This window comes from Branchiostoma floridae, chromosome 8 (assembly GCF_000003815.2).
Source record: "Branchiostoma floridae strain S238N-H82 chromosome 8, Bfl_VNyyK, whole genome shotgun sequence".
In the NCBI taxonomy this organism is placed as follows: domain Eukaryota; kingdom Metazoa; phylum Chordata; class Leptocardii; order Amphioxiformes; family Branchiostomatidae; genus Branchiostoma; species Branchiostoma floridae.
In genome coordinates, this window is record NC_049986.1 from 19,027,740 (window position 1) to 19,044,126 (window position 16,387).

Here is a 16,387-nt window from a genome sequence, read left to right on the forward strand (position 1 = left end):
AGAGATAGAGAGTGAGAGGGAGTGTATATATGTGTTTATATAAAGAGATAAAGAAATATGAAAAAAAAAGAAGTAATGTTTTTATATATAAAAAGAATAAGGTGTGTAAGTATATATATATATAAATATATTATGTGATGTAAATTGATAAATAGATAGAATAATGTATGAGAGAATATTATTTTAGAGAGATATATATTTATATATATAGAGAGAGATATATATATATGTGTATATATATATATATATATATATATATATATATATATATATATATATATATATATATATATATATATATATATATATATATATATATATATATATATATATATATATATATATATATATATATATATATATATATATATATATATATATATATATATATATATATATATATATATATATATATATATATATATATATATATATATATCAATCAGTGACGTTTGAAAACGTGTAAAACATGTACCTCCTAATTTTCAATATCTGCTCAGTACATCTTGGAGAGGTACAGGTTTTACTTGTTTTCAAGAGTCACCGATTGAAGAATTATTCTATTAAATCCTCTTTTCCTCAAACTTTAAACGATCTATCCAAGATTTTCTTGGTCTACCATGACCTCTGTTCCCTGATACTGCAAAATTAAATTTTCCTTGACTCTAAACTGCACAGCTTGATGTCCTTCCTAACACATACCATCAAGGATTTACTTGGTCTACCACAACTTCTGTTCCCTGATACTGCAAAATTAAGTTTTCCTTGAGAGCTCATCTGTTTTGGTAGTAACATAGTACAATGCTAAACTTTCTTCCACACAAACATATACACCGGTCAAATTTTCAACAACCACTTTCCTTCCTGAAGAAGGTGACAGTGGTTGTTGAAAATGTGTGTACTTTTGTGTTGGAAGAAAGTTAGGCTTTGTGCTAAAATTAAATCCTCTTTTTTCACAAACTTAACACAATCCCCAGTACCTCTAGATCCTGCTCATATCCCCCGCTGCTCTCCACCTTCTCATCATCGACAGTCGGACAGATCCAGACGTACCCGTTGTTCCCCAGGATCACGCTGGCGCCGCACGGCAGGTTGTGGAAGTGGGTCTTACGCCGCTTCACCAGCGATGGGGAAACCTGAACCATCAGTCCCTGGGCCAGCTGCAACAAAAGGAAACTGTTAAAGGCAGGTTGTGGACTCCCTGGGCCAGCTACAACAAAAGGAAACTGTTAAAGGCAGGTTGTGGACTCCCTGGGCCAGCTACAACAAAAGGAAACTGTTAAAGGCAGGTTGTGGAAGTGAGTCTTACGCCGCTTCACCAGCGATGGGGACACCTGCACCATCAGTCCCTGTGCTAGCTGCAACAAAAGGAAATTATTAAAGGCTGTAGTCAAAATTTACTTACTTCCTTGATACTTGATAAGGTCTCCTCAGGTTGTTCTGAGTGGCCAGCATCAAGGCAACATCTCTTGCGCAGCATCCTGTGTCATTCCAGACCATTCTGGGCAATCACTTATATTTCAAAACTTTTTGGAATACATGTAGGTGCAAAAAAAATGATAAAGTAGAATGTCACCAAAATTCAGTTACAAATACAAAACCTTAATCTCTCTTCACAGCTTCAAAACTTTGAATAAGTAATGTAAGAAACGAGTTACAACGTTATATTGAAAAATGCCAATATTCTGTATACTATTTTACCTTAACATACGTAACCTTACAAATAGCTCATTGCTTTGACTTGCTACTTCTCCACTTTTTTATTTTGTCAACATGTTATAAACAATTGCATGCTCCAGTGATTGTATGATCAAATATACCTTGCCATACTTGAGACTCCTGGTGTGAAGGGACAGAGCCCCATCATGGAAGATAGCCTGCACCTCAGCCTGATTCAGTCAGTTAAGGAGATGTAGTTGAGTGGTAACTTTTCAACAGGACAACTTTATAAAAGTACATGCAACACTGATTAAAGTAACAGGAAAATTGCAATCAAAATATGCCATAAACTACTTTGAGTATGACCAAATGAAATAGCTTGATCTAACTCTTGATAGCTTGATGCTGGTAAATGTTACTCATCAAAATCATATCCAGTTGCTTGTGTAACTGCTTTTTGTCATATCTTATCATCCTGGATGTCTAACCTTCATCGACGTATCAATGTCTTCTATAATACATGTACATGAATATTTTGTAACAGGACAGTCAGTTTAAATGACATGTAATATCAACATGATAATCATTCTCTCGTAAGGAACACACACACTGAGTGTGACAAGGATACACTGATGAGGTCCCCTTCCACGAGGTACTCTCTCATCATCAGTTCATCCTCAGCTGATCTTCTCCTCTGCAAGGTCATAATGAAGGCAGAAGGTTATAACAACAACAGAGCAGTCACATTTCACATTGCACTTACTGTACTGTACTTTGGTATAAAAATGGCTCTATAGCTCAAGTTCCTCCAGCAATCAAAGAATAATTAATCTGTATCTAACAATAGTTACATTCTTATGATGAAGAAATCTAATGTTGCATAATTTTTATTCAATTTTGACTCAAAATTCTGTTATACCTCTCCCTGGTGTGCTATAAAGCTTTCATAAACTTACCAGAGATTAACATAAGACCAATCCCATTTGTTAGTGACAACTTACCAGGCTTAAGCTATGCTAATCAATATTACTACTCGACTGTTTTGGTGCACATATAGTAAGATGACTATTGGCACATGTATGAATGTCTAACTTCTAAGTGGACCGTACCAACTCTCCCCCAGGGAGGTTGACAGCTGACAACATCAGGACTGCGTCCAGTCTGGAATTGACGTCCACTCGCCATCTTCTCTGGCCGACCTAAGTTTTGTTTAGGGAGAAATGGTCAGTAATTTCTATATTAATCTAGAATAAACTGATATACTCCCCTCCTCAGTGATACCCTAAAAGGGGTGGTTAGAGGGTTTGACAAACAAGAATTGAATCCATGAGAACAGCTTTAGAACTTAAAGAAGCAAGAAACATCACAATTTTCAACTTTGGACTGAACCACTTGCCCAATATTAATGTCACCTATTTTGCTATACATGTATTACTACAGTCAAACCTATAGAAGTGACCAACCCTGCGTAAAGATCACCTGAATATTGTGGCTATCTTTTGTTGGTCTTTCCCACATTTTCTGCAAGGTCCCAGAGTGTTACACAGATTTGACTGCACCCTAAACCTTTCTCCGAGTCCAACACAAGAGAGGTTTCTGAGAAAAGTTATGTTTCTTACCTCAGTGACTCTCCCCACCACAACATCCCCAATCTCACCATTGTACCTGAAAAAAAAAATACATGTCAAGGATTAAATCACAACTGAATATTCCTGCGTATTCCTTTCCCCAAAGTTTTTAGTGATTATTGTCCTTTGTGTCTGCTCAGTCAAAACCTGTACCCTAACAACATTGGCAGCTAGCTAAATGATGTACAAATTGAATGGTTGTAGGCTGGCAGACTGTCTTCAAAGAGTAGCATTGAGTCTGATGTGCTGGACTTACACAGAGTACTGCAAATTCAGAAACTTTCGCGGTGGTTTCACGGTTATCGTAGTGGTCACTTCACTGTGAACTGAAAACCACCACAAACGTTTTCGCATGGCAGTAAGTGACTACAGTGCATGGTGCTACCACAAACTGAAAACCACTGCGAAAAGTCCTTTTTCCTGCTTCCGCAAAATTAAATCCCCACAAACTTAAATGCATTTACAGTAGTTCCTCAGCTTGTCATCTCACCTTGTTTTGAGTGGTTGCACACAGATGAGTTTGTTGACTCGCTCCACAACACCAGCGAGGGACGCCTTCAACTTGTCATCATCCATGTACGTGCCATGGCCCCTGGTGCAACAGAAAATAATTTCCTTTTTTGTTGACGGAACGTTCACATGTAAATCCTGAACATATAGTTACTGATGACTGCACTCTCAATCTTCAATCAGTATTTCTCCAATTTCTTCCTATATCAAATGCTCAAAATTCTAAATAATTCAGTATAATGGTCAAATTGTTGTTAAGTAGAGGGCGGTAGAGCTGAGTTTAGTCAATTAAGTAAGAGGTGAGGCTTTACAAAGTTTTGTCAAGCAATCTCCAAGCAGATACAATGGCATAAGATAGTACCAAACTGGCCACGGAATGTAGTCAGCCAAAAGGTGTCCATTTGCCTTGTAGCAAAACACACTACTACAAGGCTACGCGGGTCATGGGTTCCTCACTGGGCTTCCAGTGACGAACATACATTCAAAATGGAGTCATCACTGGACGCCCAGTGACGAAGAAAGTTCGTCACTGGTTTCCCAGTGATGAATTGCTTTGTTCCAGTGATGAACCTTGACTCGTCACTCAGTTTCCAGTGATGAACTCCGCTTGTCATTCGGGTTCCAGTGATGAACTCCGCTCGTCACTCGGGGCCCAGTGATGAACGTCATTCGTCACTGGACACCGAGTGCGGAACCATCGAGGTCACCGGTTCCTCACTGGGTTTTCCAGTGATGGGTGACTCTTCGGCACTGGACACGGAGTGATGAAATTATTTCGGCACTGGGCTTCCAGTGACCACGTTCTAATAGCACTGGAACGTTCCAGTGCTGAGTTCGATATGCAACAAAAACACCCTAATTCACATGTCGCCATAGCCGTGTTACTGTTAGATTTGGTCCGGGAGTGTACTGGGGACTTGCAGAGGCGACGTTAGTACAACTTTAAGTGCTAACTTTTAAATCCCCTCAACTGAAACAATGATTCCTTTTTCATCAGTAAACTGAATATTTGTCGTCACTGGTTTACCAGCTGAAGTTTCCTCATCACTGGAAAACTAGTGACGATAAATATTCCCCACTGGTAAGCCAGTGACGACGCGACTTCATCACTGGAAACCGAGTGATGAGAAATTTACCTGTGACCTCGGTAGTTTTGCCACACTACTAAGCCGACTTCACTCCTCTGCCAGCTTTTGATACTATCGTGGCTGCACTATCGTATGCTACCGTAGGATCTGCATGGAGATTATTGTCAAGTGCATGCATGTGTTGAAAAATATGCCCCCCTCCCCATACGGCTAACAGATGCTCTTATATCTCTAAACGCCGCCTTAGTTAAACCCAGCCGTCCCCATAGTCTGGTACCTCATGTATCCCGTGTCCGTTGTGATGACGTCTCCCGGCGTCACCAGGTGTTTGGGCGCGTCAGGAGCCGCCGACTTCTTCCGACTCTCCGGCAACGTGATGTGCACCGCCATGTTTTCAAACTGGACTAGTCCATTGCAACTTTGGGTAAATCTTTACACGAAAACGGTTTTGTTATTGACGTCATAGACATAAAGGTTTCAATAACATAACTGTATATATATGCAAATATTAGAACTAGAAAATCGACATTATCAGATTTTATTTGTCATATGGTGGTCATTTTATTCTAAATACTTGACGAGGCACTTCACCTATGAAAAGTAGACACTGCCGCTGTCAACTATGCAGGGGCGACATCTACTGATTTACTTTGTAGTTGCAGGGAAATGTTGGTAATGTCACAAGAGCCGGTATGATGACACAGAAAATCAATGTAGAGAAAATGTGGTAGCACAAACGTATTCGTGTCGAATTCAAACATCTATATTGCATTACAAAAAGACCCAGAAAAAAAAGCCAAAAAATGTTGATAGAACTTCTTATTTTTATTTCAGTGTTAACGTTACAGAGGTGCTCTGTCATTAACGGAAGTACGTAGTAATAAATGTTTATACCACATAAACCACAGCTAAAAGTATTAGAAGCTAGAAAAAACACAATGCTCATATCACCCCTCTGGGTAAGGTAAATATGTATATATATATATATATATATATTGAAGAAAGTTATAAACATTGAAACAATGAAAGTAACAAATGCCAGTAAATCATGAACTATCAAAGCTGTCTCAAAACAGCTGTATAAGTAGGCCAGAAATACAGTAATATCCTTGCTCCTATAAATCTCTGCTGCATAATTTGTGACCGCACTATGATAAACAGGCAACTGTTCTCATCATGGACACATAGTCATAGACTTCCGAGTCCCCGGGCAGTGACTTGTTAACAGACCAGGTTTTATTAACAGCAATGGCAGAATTTTACATGTACGAAGAAACAGAGAAACATGAAATTACAAAGTCTGGGACTCAGTAGGAGTCATCATCTGACTCTGACTCGTCTGAGGTTGTCTCATAATCTTTGTCCGCATCCTGCAGTTCCTTCTCCTTCTCCACTTTTGCTAGCTGGTCCCGGCAGTACCACCCAACACGACTTTTCTTGGTTGCCAGGAATCCGTGGCCAAACAAGGCAAAGGGAAGATTCGGTCGTCGGGTGTATTCCTTTATCTGGTCGGGACTTCGTACCTTACCATAGTTTATTCTTGGTATGGTATTGATGATACCATTCTGTGCATTGACGTAGTACTTACGGTTCCTGCATACTCCATGAACTATGTAAACATCCTCTTGCGTTTTCGGCTTCTCCTCCTCAATAGTTGGGGTTTCCTTGTCAACATCGTAGGTGTAGGCTGCCACATAACAGGAAAAACATCTATCAACATAGAGATGTACCTTGTTGTTAACAGCAGTCGCTCTGATAGCCACATTAAAGTCAATGGCTGGATTAGGTGTGCTGCTGTAAGTCCAATCTTGAGTTTCAACCTCAAAGGCATGGACACACAACCTTCTCTTCTTTCTAAGTCCCTGAATGAGCAGAAGCTTACCCCCGCATGCTATCACCTTCAGGTTAGGTGACGGGATGATAGCAGGCATTTCAGGTGGCTTTATCCAAGCTTCTGCTTCAATATCAAAACACTCCATACTGAATATGTTGAACAACGTCTCTGCAGTGTCCCCTCCAACCAGGAAGAGTTTTCCATCAACAATTGCAGACTGGTGCCCCGCCCTACCACGAGGCATGTCGGGTAACCTTGTCCAAGTGTCTGTAGCGAAGTCGTACCGAAAGGCTTGCTTGGATGGAAGGTGAAGTAATGACACGGCACGCCCTCCTGTCACGTACAAGTATCGTCCTGCACTTGCGACACTCATGCATCCAACGATGGGTGTCGGAAGGTCAGTGACATGGTAACATTGATTACAATCTGGATCCATACAAATTATGCTTTGGAGAGGCATCGGTGGTGTGGGATTTTCGCTGTAATACTGTTGAGTGACCGCCTTCCAACCACCGACAATGATTGCCAGGTCGTCCGAAATCCCACATCTAGGTTTTCTTCCATCTTCCTCTCTTCCTGTGTCTCCCATCAGCTTTAAATGTTCCTCCTTCGCAGCTGTGATTTTGGCCAGACATTCGGGTGACTCCTGTACCGTAGGGTGGGCCTCCAACTTCTTTAGCACACTGACCCTTACACTTGACAAGTGAATCACTGGCAGGATTCTGGATACCTCAGTCTTGCGGCTTTCTGGTTCATGATCAAGCCATCTTATCATAGAAAGGACAACGTCGTCTTCATTCTCAACACGTAACTCCTTGTCTCTGAGTAGGTCCAAGAGCTGCTGTGTTGAAAGGATCAGAAATTCCTCACTTCGTCCAAACTCTGAGAACTGAGACAATGCCTTGCGTCTTGCTGTCTTTTTCAAATCACACAAGCCATACATGTCGGCAAGACACATGACACCCACACAGTTGGACGGGCAAAGGTTTTTCTGAATGAACATTTTGCAGTATCTCAGCACTTCTTCAACCTGCAGCATGTGTGCTGCCTGCAGGATGTCTTGGACATCATCTTTACCAATCAAGATTTCTCCCGTGTACACGAAGTCCAGAATCTTGGAAAAGCTGCCAGAGTCAATATCGTGTACTGTTACGACCTTCGCCTGGCTTTCCACGAGTTTGGCGGAAAACATGGTTCTAAAGTACGGCGTGACCGCCAACACAGCCCGGTGACAAGGGAACTCCCTGCCTGCTACCTCCACCACCACGTCAACAAATTCACCGGTCTTCCGCTGTCTGATGAGTTCAGCACATAGCTCGTCACTATTGTATTTATTTCCAAAGGTACAGGAACCATCCTCGTGGTACTGTGCAGAATTATCACCATGGAATTCACCATGGCCATAGTGCCTAGATTTGCTTCGAATTACTATTGTGTCAAAATCTTCAGAACTGTCTTCCATGGAATCCATCGTGCTAATATAACAGCTCTGAATGTACGTACGCGTTCGATTTCTGAGAAGGCCTGAAAGTTGTACAATGTACTACAATACTAGTACAGTTGGTACGGACTTGCCATCATCACAGCTGGTCTTTGAAATGGCGTGTTTTTTTGTCTTTCATCAGATGTCAGACTTGTGTGGAGTACTGAACTTCAAACTGTTCCCACAAATTGTATGATGAAGCCAGTCGTCAGCTAGAGGGTCAACTGTAAAGGAATGAGAGAGAGGAAATTAAAGTGTGCATAGAACTTTTTTATCATTATCACATCACATCACAAATACGTATAGATGGTTTCTATGTCAGTCGTAATCTTGTATAATTTTGTTGTAATGATGTAGGTCTATTTGCTCTAGCTATAACTCAAGGCGGTGGATCACCTTTGGCCTAGAACTAGAAGGTAACATTATGCCTACTACTACTAGCAGTAGCAGGATAGTTTAAAACAAATTATGAGTTGTACTACTATTTTCAGAGCTGAGAATTTTACAAGTTTTGTGGTCAGAAGTATAAAGTAACCAGCACGTAATCACTGTAGCTGTTAGTTGGTTTCCCCCGATGACCTCGCGGGTCACTATATCCGTATCCCTGGCGCTGTGAATTATGGGAAGTGTGCAAGTCGTGAATACTAAGCAAGTGCCCCCCTCCCTTTTTAGAAAATGCTAAAAATGCACATCTCTAAAACGCCGCCTTATTTAAACCCAGCCGTCCCCGCAGTTCTGTACCTCATGTATCCCGTGTCCGTTGTGATGACGTCTCCCGGCGTCACCAGGTGTTTGGGCGCGTCAGGAACCGCCGGCTTTTTCCGACTCTCCGGTTTATACGTGATGTGCTGCGCGCCAGCTTTTCAAACTGGACTAGTCCAGTACTAATTTTGGTGAAACCCTTGGCGAAGGTGCTTTCAATGTTAACGTTATAGAAATATTAGCATGAAAAGTATAATTTCATATGAATAAAAACATTATATATAAACATGTAGTTCATCAGATCATGGTTTGTACATAGTGGTAATTCCATTCTATATTCTAGAAGTGCACCTTCACCTGTGAAAAGTAGACGCTTCCGCAGTCAGCTACTAGTACGCAGTGGCGACATCTACTGACTTCATTTGTAATTGCAGTGTAATGTTACAAGAACTGGCCAATAACTGTACATCAACATATTAGTATCGACTTTAGATTTCTATTGCATAAAGATACGCCAGAAAAACACAAAGCCAAAAATAATGTTAAAACTGGTTTAATGCATATTTCAAGGTTAATAAAGTGGAGCTCTATCAAACATCTGAAGCACAAGCAAATCTAACACTCACCTGTCACAAGACAGAGAACATGATTAAGATGCATCAAAACGATATCATAAACTGACAGGCCTGATCCTGCGTTTAAGGAGTTGTCAAGCATGTTAAAGAACCCGCCACACCTTTTAATGTATAACTTTCATATGTGATTTCAGTAGGGGCATGAGCTCATACACAGTGTGTCAATATGTGGAAGGCCGCATTTACAGGTAGCTACTTTTCTACCATCCATTGGTATAGTTACAATATGTCAGAGTATGTAATAATATGTAAATATTTTTTAGACCAAAATGTAAACAATGCAACCTACAGAAATAACATTATATACTAAAGCTAAAAGAAGTAGAAGCTAAAAAAAACACATTGCTCCAATCATCCCTTTGGACAAGGTAAACATGTTATGTATAATGTTACATGAAAGAAACCTATAAACAGTTGCAACTTCAATCAAAAACGAAAGAAAAAAAGGCCAGCTAAACATAATCTAATCTGTATCACAGCTAAGTAGACTAGAAATACAGGGGTTATTCTTCTACTAGTACAGATCTCTGCTGCATCATTTGTCTGACAGTGACATTATCTATGATAAACAGGCAGCTGTTCTTGCCATGGGTGCAAGTACCTTCCCCAGTCCCTTATCGTGTTACTTAGCATGGTCACCATTATATGTTGGTCGGCTTTGGGGTGCTTTACCCGGCCCAGTGTGCTAAGGCACCGATCTGCTTCTGTCAGCCTGTCTGATTAGCTGCCCTTTGAGATTTTGCCCCTAGAGCTTGTAGCCGGCCTTTTGAGAAATCTCACACAACCCCATAGTACTAGCAACCCCCAATCCCCACCCCCATCCCGCCCAGCCTGCACTATTAACTACACGGGCCGGCTACCCCTACAGTGCTGTAGAGATATCGTTGAGCGCCCCGATGGTATGGTTACCAGGCTACTAGTCACTTGTCAACAGACCAGGCTTCACTAACAGTGATGGAATATATATAAAGAAACAGGGAAACCCAAATAACAAAGTCTGGGACTCAGAGGTACTCATTATCTGACTCTGAGGTTGTATAACAATATCTAACCAAATCCTGCAGTTCCTTGTCCTTCTCCACTGTTGTAAGCTGGTCCCTGCAGAACCACCCAACACGACTTTTCTTGGTTGCCAGGAATCCGTGGCCAAACAAGGCAAAGGGAAGGGTCCGACTGCATCTGTTGAGTCCCATCGCCATATAGAAACGTCCTGTGTCAACATAGCTTTTTCTTGATATTGTGGTGATGATACCCTTCCGCCCATAGTGCTTGCGCTTCCTGCATACTCCGCGAACTATGCAAAAGTTCTCTTTGTCATCTGATTTGGTATTCTCCCTCTCCATCTCAATAGATGGGGTTTCCTTGTCAACATCATAGGTGTAGACCTCCAAATAGCAATACAGTGAAACCTGCCTTAGGGGTCACCTGAATATAGGGGCCACCTGGCCATTGCGGTCACTTTTTGTCGGTCCCTTGGATTTTTCCCATTGACCTAAGCATTAAGAAATAGTCTATAGCGGTCACCTGTCGAATGCGGTCGCGGCCAGACGATTTTCGGTCCGGCCGCTATGCCAACACTGCCGATAGCGGTCACCGGCCGGCCGCGTTACGCCGCGCTAAACCCACACGGGGTTCACTTTTTTTCAATTTCTGCACAACATCAGCAAAATGTAGGCTCAACTTGGATGATTTACGAAGGAAACATTGAATAAAGAAACATTATACAAAATTATGTGATTTTATGCTAAGTTTTGTTGGCGTTTTTCTCGTCTCAGACTCTTTGCACTCTACCCTTCTGTACATCGTCATTTCTGTGCAGACTGGAAGACTATATGGACAGATTTTACAAGTAGACCGTCCGTTCATGTATCTGATGTTATAGGTTCTTGAAATCCATGTACGCTGGTCTAATTTTCGTATTCCGCGGGCCAAAAATATCGGAATCGCATTTGCGTAAATTTCCAAGATGGCGCCGCTGCAGGGGATAAACGCATGTCGGACGCTTCGGACCTTTACCGACTCGGACCTAGCAATTTCTGGTCAACTCGGACCTAAACCCTGGTCAACTCGGACCTTCGGTGATTTCTGGCCGCCATCTTGGATCATCCGTGTTATGGGTCTAGATGGGAAATTGTCGGTACCCTATTTACTTAGAAAGTACGTTCATGGCTTGGCGCAGGCGCTTTTGACAGCTAAAAAATGTCAAAAATCCACGGCGGCATTGCATGATTCCAATGCCCATCACTCGTATACGCGTACGGCTAACACTCGCTTTCACGGAGGGCTGGAGCCGGGCATGCCGCCGCGGATTTTTGACATTTTTTAGCTAGGGTTAGGGTTGACTCGACACTCGCGCTTCGCGCTCGGTCTCGCAACCCATAACCCTAGCTAAAAAATGTCAAAAACCGCGGCTACGTCATCAGAGCTATCGCTCTTCATGTCCCTAATTTTGAAGATAATCTCAGTCACTTTTGACTCAAAAGATAGTGCCAAAGTGCAATTTCCCCATCCAGACCGCTTTGTGGAAAATTCTGGGTTACCGCTAAAATTTTGTCTTTGCGTTGACGTAACATGTTAACATATATTTATTCAGCAACTTGACCGGAAACTAAAAAGGTCCGAGTTGACCAGGGTGTAGGTCCGAGTTGACCAAAGTGTAGGTCCGAGTTGGTAGGTCCGAGTCGGTAAAGGTCCGAATCGTCCTGATTCCGGGATAAACAAGGTCAATAGGGGTCAGTGGACGACTCCACTTTTACCAAGGTAAAATATCGCAAAAAGAATTCTGATGTACAGCACAAAATACGGTGATTATGGTATAAAACGATTAAAATCAATGAAATCAGCGTTATTTATGTGAGAACTAGACTAAGTTAGATTTTTGTCAAAGAAATAAGCCTACGTAGGGAACGTTTTATTTCGACGTGACCACCTCGGCATAATGGCACATGCAGACAAGTCAAGTCAAGCCAAGCCTTCGTGAACAAGTGAAAGTTTTTGTGGCGTTTTGATGCTTAGAAATGATTATGAACTTGTGATCGGTAGTGATCGAATGTCTAATTTTAGCCGGCAACTAGCGGAATTTACACGATTTGTCTATTCGATTGGCAAAGTTGCCGGAGACTCGCGCTGTGACCCATTAGCCCAGAGATCGAGGAACAAAGGAAAATGGCGGCGCTGACTTCGTGTTCAGAAAATTCTAACTGTACAAAAGACAAGAGAACCAAGCAAATGTCTGTCAGTTTTGACTCAGACATACGATATCGAAGGCTTCAACTCCCGAGGGACACGCATTGACGTTGGTCATTCGGCGTTCCCGCTCGGAGAACGGCAAGTCTTCCCGTCAACTAGCGGCTGATTTCGGAGCTGGTGTCGGTCGGTCTCAGATTTGTAGTGTTTAAATGTCTAATAGTAATAATAGTATGTCTTCTCTGTTAATCGTTAATGTCATGATTGACATACATTTTGACTATACAGAAATAAGGGAACAGCTACAGTGCTGTAGCAGTAGTAGTAATACAAATGTATTTGATTAAATTGTTTGTTTTAAAGTCATATTTAGTTTAAATGTATAATAATGTAATCAAGGAGGTTGCCCTCTTTCAACCTCCTTGATGTAATATTGTCAATAAATACTCAGTATCTCAGTGGAAGCTGTATGCCTTGTCACTTATTGCTTGTGGTGAAATGTACCTTTTTGGCTATACTGCCTATAGGGGCCACCTGCCCATAGGGGCCAAATTTGGTCAGTCCCTTGAGTGACCCCTATAGACAGGTTTCACTGTACATAGAAACACCAAAATAAACCTTGTTGTTAACAATGGTTGCTCTGATATCTGCATCAAAGTTCCTGGCTGGAACATACCTGCAGGTGTAAGTCCAACGTTGAGTTTTAACATCTAAGGCATGGACACAGAACCTTTTCTTCTTTCTAAGTCCCTGGATGAGCACAAGCTTACCCCCACATGCTATCACCTTCAGGTTAGGTGAGGGGATGATAGCAGGCACTTTGGGTGGCTGTATCCATGCTTCTGCTTCAATATCGAAACACTCCATACTGAACATGTTGAACAACGTTGCCGCAGTGTCGCCTCCAACCAGGTAGAGTTTTCCATCAACAATGGCAGACTGGTGTCCTGCCCTACCGCGAGGCATGTCGGGTAACCTTGTCCAAGTGTCCGTAGCGAAGTCGTACAGAAAGGCTTGTTTGGATGGAGTGTTGCTGCCAGCAGATGAGGCGCGCCCTCCCGTCACATACAAGTATCGCCCTGCACTTGCCACACTCATGCACCCAACAATGGATGTCGGAAGATCAGTGACATGGTAGCATTGATCACGATCTATATCCATGCAAATTATGCTTTGGAGAGGTGCCGGTGGTGTAGGATTTTCATGGTAATGCTCTTGAGTGACTGCCTTCCAACCACCGACAATTATTGCCACGTCGTCTGAAATTCCACAGCTGGGTTTTTGTCCATCCTCCTCTCTTCCTGTGTCTGCCATCAGTTGAGGTGAGCCACTGAAATGTCCCTCCTTTGTAGCAGTGATTTTGGCCAGACATTCTGGTGACTCCTGTATCGCAGGGTGGACCTCAAGCTTCTCTAGCACACTGACCCTTACAAGTGATAAGCAAATAACTGGTAGAATTCTGGATACCTCAGTCTTGCGGCTTTCTGGTTCATGATCGAGCCATCGTATCACGGAAAGGACAACGTCGTCTTCATTCTCAACACGTAACTCCTTGTCTTCGAGTAGATCCAACAGCTTCTGTGTTGAAAGGCTCAGAAACTCCTCACTTCGTCCAACCTCTGAGAACTGAGACACCGCCTTGCGTTTTGCTGTCGTTTTCAAACTACACAAGCCATACATGTCGGCAAGGCACATGACACCCACACAGTTGGATGGGCAAAGGTTCTTTTCAATGAACTTTTGGCAACACTCCTGGACATCCTCAGCTTGCAGCATGTGTGCTGCCTGCAGAATGTCTTGGACGTCGTCTTCCCCAATCAAGATTTCTCCCGTGTACACGAAGTCGAGAATCTTGGAAAAGCTGCCAGAGTCAATATCGTGTAGTGTTATAACCTTCGCCTTGCTTTCCGCAAGGTTTGAGGAAAACATGGTTTGAAAGTACGGCGTGACCGCCAACACGGCCCGGTGACAAGGGAACTCCCTGCCTTCTACCTCCACCACCACGTCGACAAACTCACCATTCTTCTGCTGTCTGGTGAGCTCAGCACGTAGCTCGTAACTTCTGTCTTTTTTTCCAAAGGTACAGGAGCCATCCTCGTGGTACTGTTCAGAATGTTTGCCACGAAATTTACGATCACAGGTGTCACAATAGTTAGACATCTTTTGCTCACAGTAGTCACAAGAGTTAGACATCTTTTAAGTTGCTGTTGTGCCAGGGTCTATACAGCGATCTTTCTTTGTGCAAACAGCAGCTCTGAACTTATGTCTGATTTCTGAGAAGGTCTGAAAGTTGTAATGCTACTATAAGTACAATACTAGCACAGTACAGTCGGCATGGTAGATGCTATCATCACAGCTTGACGTGTGTTTCTTTTTCTTCTGTGTATCACCAGGACTTGTGTGGAGTTTTGAGCATCCAATTGCTCCCTCAAATTGCATGGATTTGATGATTGCTGTCAGACTCAAAGAGTCAACTGTAACAGAACGAGAGAGAGAAGTTAAAATGGGTGTGAAACTTGTGTTAATATCACCTGGCCTTTTCCCAGAAACATTTCTAAAATGCTCTTATACTAGTTATGCGTTTATCTTCAAAATTATGTCCCACAAATAAACAAGATGGCCCCCGCGTGACGTCAGATTCAGATCCAACATGGCGGTACCCATCGATGCCAACGAAAACAAAACAGGTTTTGCCACCACAAAGCTGTAATCATAAGAACAGTAACGAGTTTACTTGTACATGCGCCACGCCGCGAGCTGATGATGCAGGGGCCTACAGCAGACGATCACATGCAAAGAATGTGCCCCCCTCCCCATAAATTACTACGAAAATACACTTAAATCTCTTCTTCTAAATACGGAGTCCAGTAAAACCAGCCGTCCCGGTACCTCATGTAGCCCGTGTCCGTTGTGATGACGTCTCCCGGCGTCACCAGGTGTTTTGGCGCGTCAGGAACCGCTGGCTTCTTCCGACTCTCCGCCAACGTGATGTGGTGCGCGCCAGCTTTTCAAAGTGGAGTAATCCATTGTAATTTTGGGTAAATCTTCAAGCTGAGACGGTTTTGGTATTGATTGACGTTATAGAAATAAAGGTTTACAAAATATGACTATTCGTATACGAAAATATAAGAGCTACGAAATTTAGTATGTTAGATTGAATCTGTTACATATTCGTGAGTTGGTTCCTAATACTAAAAGTACCACTTCACCCACGAAAAGTACACACTGTGGCAGTCAATTTTGCAGGGGCGACATCTACTGATTTTTTTTAAATTGCAGAGTAATGTTGTAAGCGCTGGTGAGTTGACTTTCAGTACATGTATATTTGATCAGTACAATAGTATCGACTAGGGGTTGGTACTGGTACAGAAAATTCAGGTCCGGTTCAGGTCCAGAGGATCAGGTCCAGGTCCAGACCTGATTCAGTATGTGAAAACTTGTGAATCAATTATGAGGGCCCCAATGCCCTTTTGCGTAGAGCGTAATCGTCAGTTTTAATTTTACGTAGAGCGTAGACGGATCGCTTAATTCAACGTAGAGCGTAATCGGTGCATTTTGCGTAGAGCGTAATTGACTCTTTTCATTCTACGTAATACGTTGTAGCTTCCCGGAATTTACCGTAAAACGTAATGGATGAATTGTGCATATAGCGTAATCAAACC

General features: G+C 42.3%; 3 protein-coding genes across 3 annotated transcripts in view; all 3 read right to left on the minus strand.

Annotated features, from left to right (window-relative positions):
- LOC118422067 (exosome complex component RRP4-like) overlaps positions 1-5,340 on the minus strand; it is a 17,073-nt gene extending 11,733 nt beyond the window's left edge. Inside the window, exons 1-7 of the mRNA XM_035829579.1 lie at positions 5,163-5,340; positions 3,778-3,879; positions 3,279-3,324; positions 2,769-2,858; positions 2,288-2,353; positions 1,821-1,889; positions 981-1,160 (exon numbers count right to left, since the gene is read on the minus strand). Of these exons, the coding sequence (XP_035685472.1) occupies positions 981-1,160; positions 1,821-1,889; positions 2,288-2,353; positions 2,769-2,858; positions 3,279-3,324; positions 3,778-3,879; positions 5,163-5,275 (666 nt within the window). The 5' untranslated portion in view covers positions 5,276-5,340. The remainder of the gene's footprint in view (positions 1-980; positions 1,161-1,820; positions 1,890-2,287; positions 2,354-2,768; positions 2,859-3,278; positions 3,325-3,777; positions 3,880-5,162) is intronic.
- A 766-nt stretch (positions 5,341-6,106) lies between these two features.
- Positions 6,107-9,126, minus strand: LOC118422064 (kelch-like protein 21). Its single transcript, XM_035829574.1, has 2 exons — positions 8,944-9,126; positions 6,107-8,426 (listed from the first exon to the last, which is right to left on the minus strand). The coding sequence occupies exon 2, from the start codon at positions 8,188-8,190 to the stop codon at positions 6,193-6,195; it is 1,998 nt and encodes a 665-aa protein (XP_035685467.1). The 5' UTR covers positions 8,191-8,426; positions 8,944-9,126; the 3' UTR covers positions 6,107-6,192.
- A 315-nt stretch (positions 9,127-9,441) lies between these two features.
- On the minus strand, positions 9,442-15,775 carry LOC118422065 (kelch-like protein 30). Its single transcript, XM_035829575.1, has 3 exons — positions 15,615-15,775; positions 13,325-15,199; positions 9,442-10,941 (listed from the first exon to the last, which is right to left on the minus strand). Exons 2-3 carry the CDS (start codon positions 14,916-14,918, stop codon positions 10,544-10,546), a joined length of 1,992 nt encoding a protein of 663 aa, XP_035685468.1. The 5' UTR covers positions 14,919-15,199; positions 15,615-15,775; the 3' UTR covers positions 9,442-10,543.
- Between the last annotated feature and the right edge of the window lie 612 nt (positions 15,776-16,387).

Coding starts and splice junctions, on each gene's coding strand:
- LOC118422065 (XM_035829575.1), bottom strand. CDS start 14,918: ATGTCTAACTCTTGTGACTACTGTGAGCAAAAGATGTCTAACTATTGT. Junction 10,942..13,324: donor GGTTTATTTTGGTGTTTCTA/TGTACAGTGAAA, acceptor GGCAGGTTTCAC/TGTATTGCTATTTGGAGGTC.
- LOC118422064 (XM_035829574.1), bottom strand. CDS start 8,190: ATGGATTCCATGGAAGACAGTTCTGAAGATTTTGACACAATAGTAATT.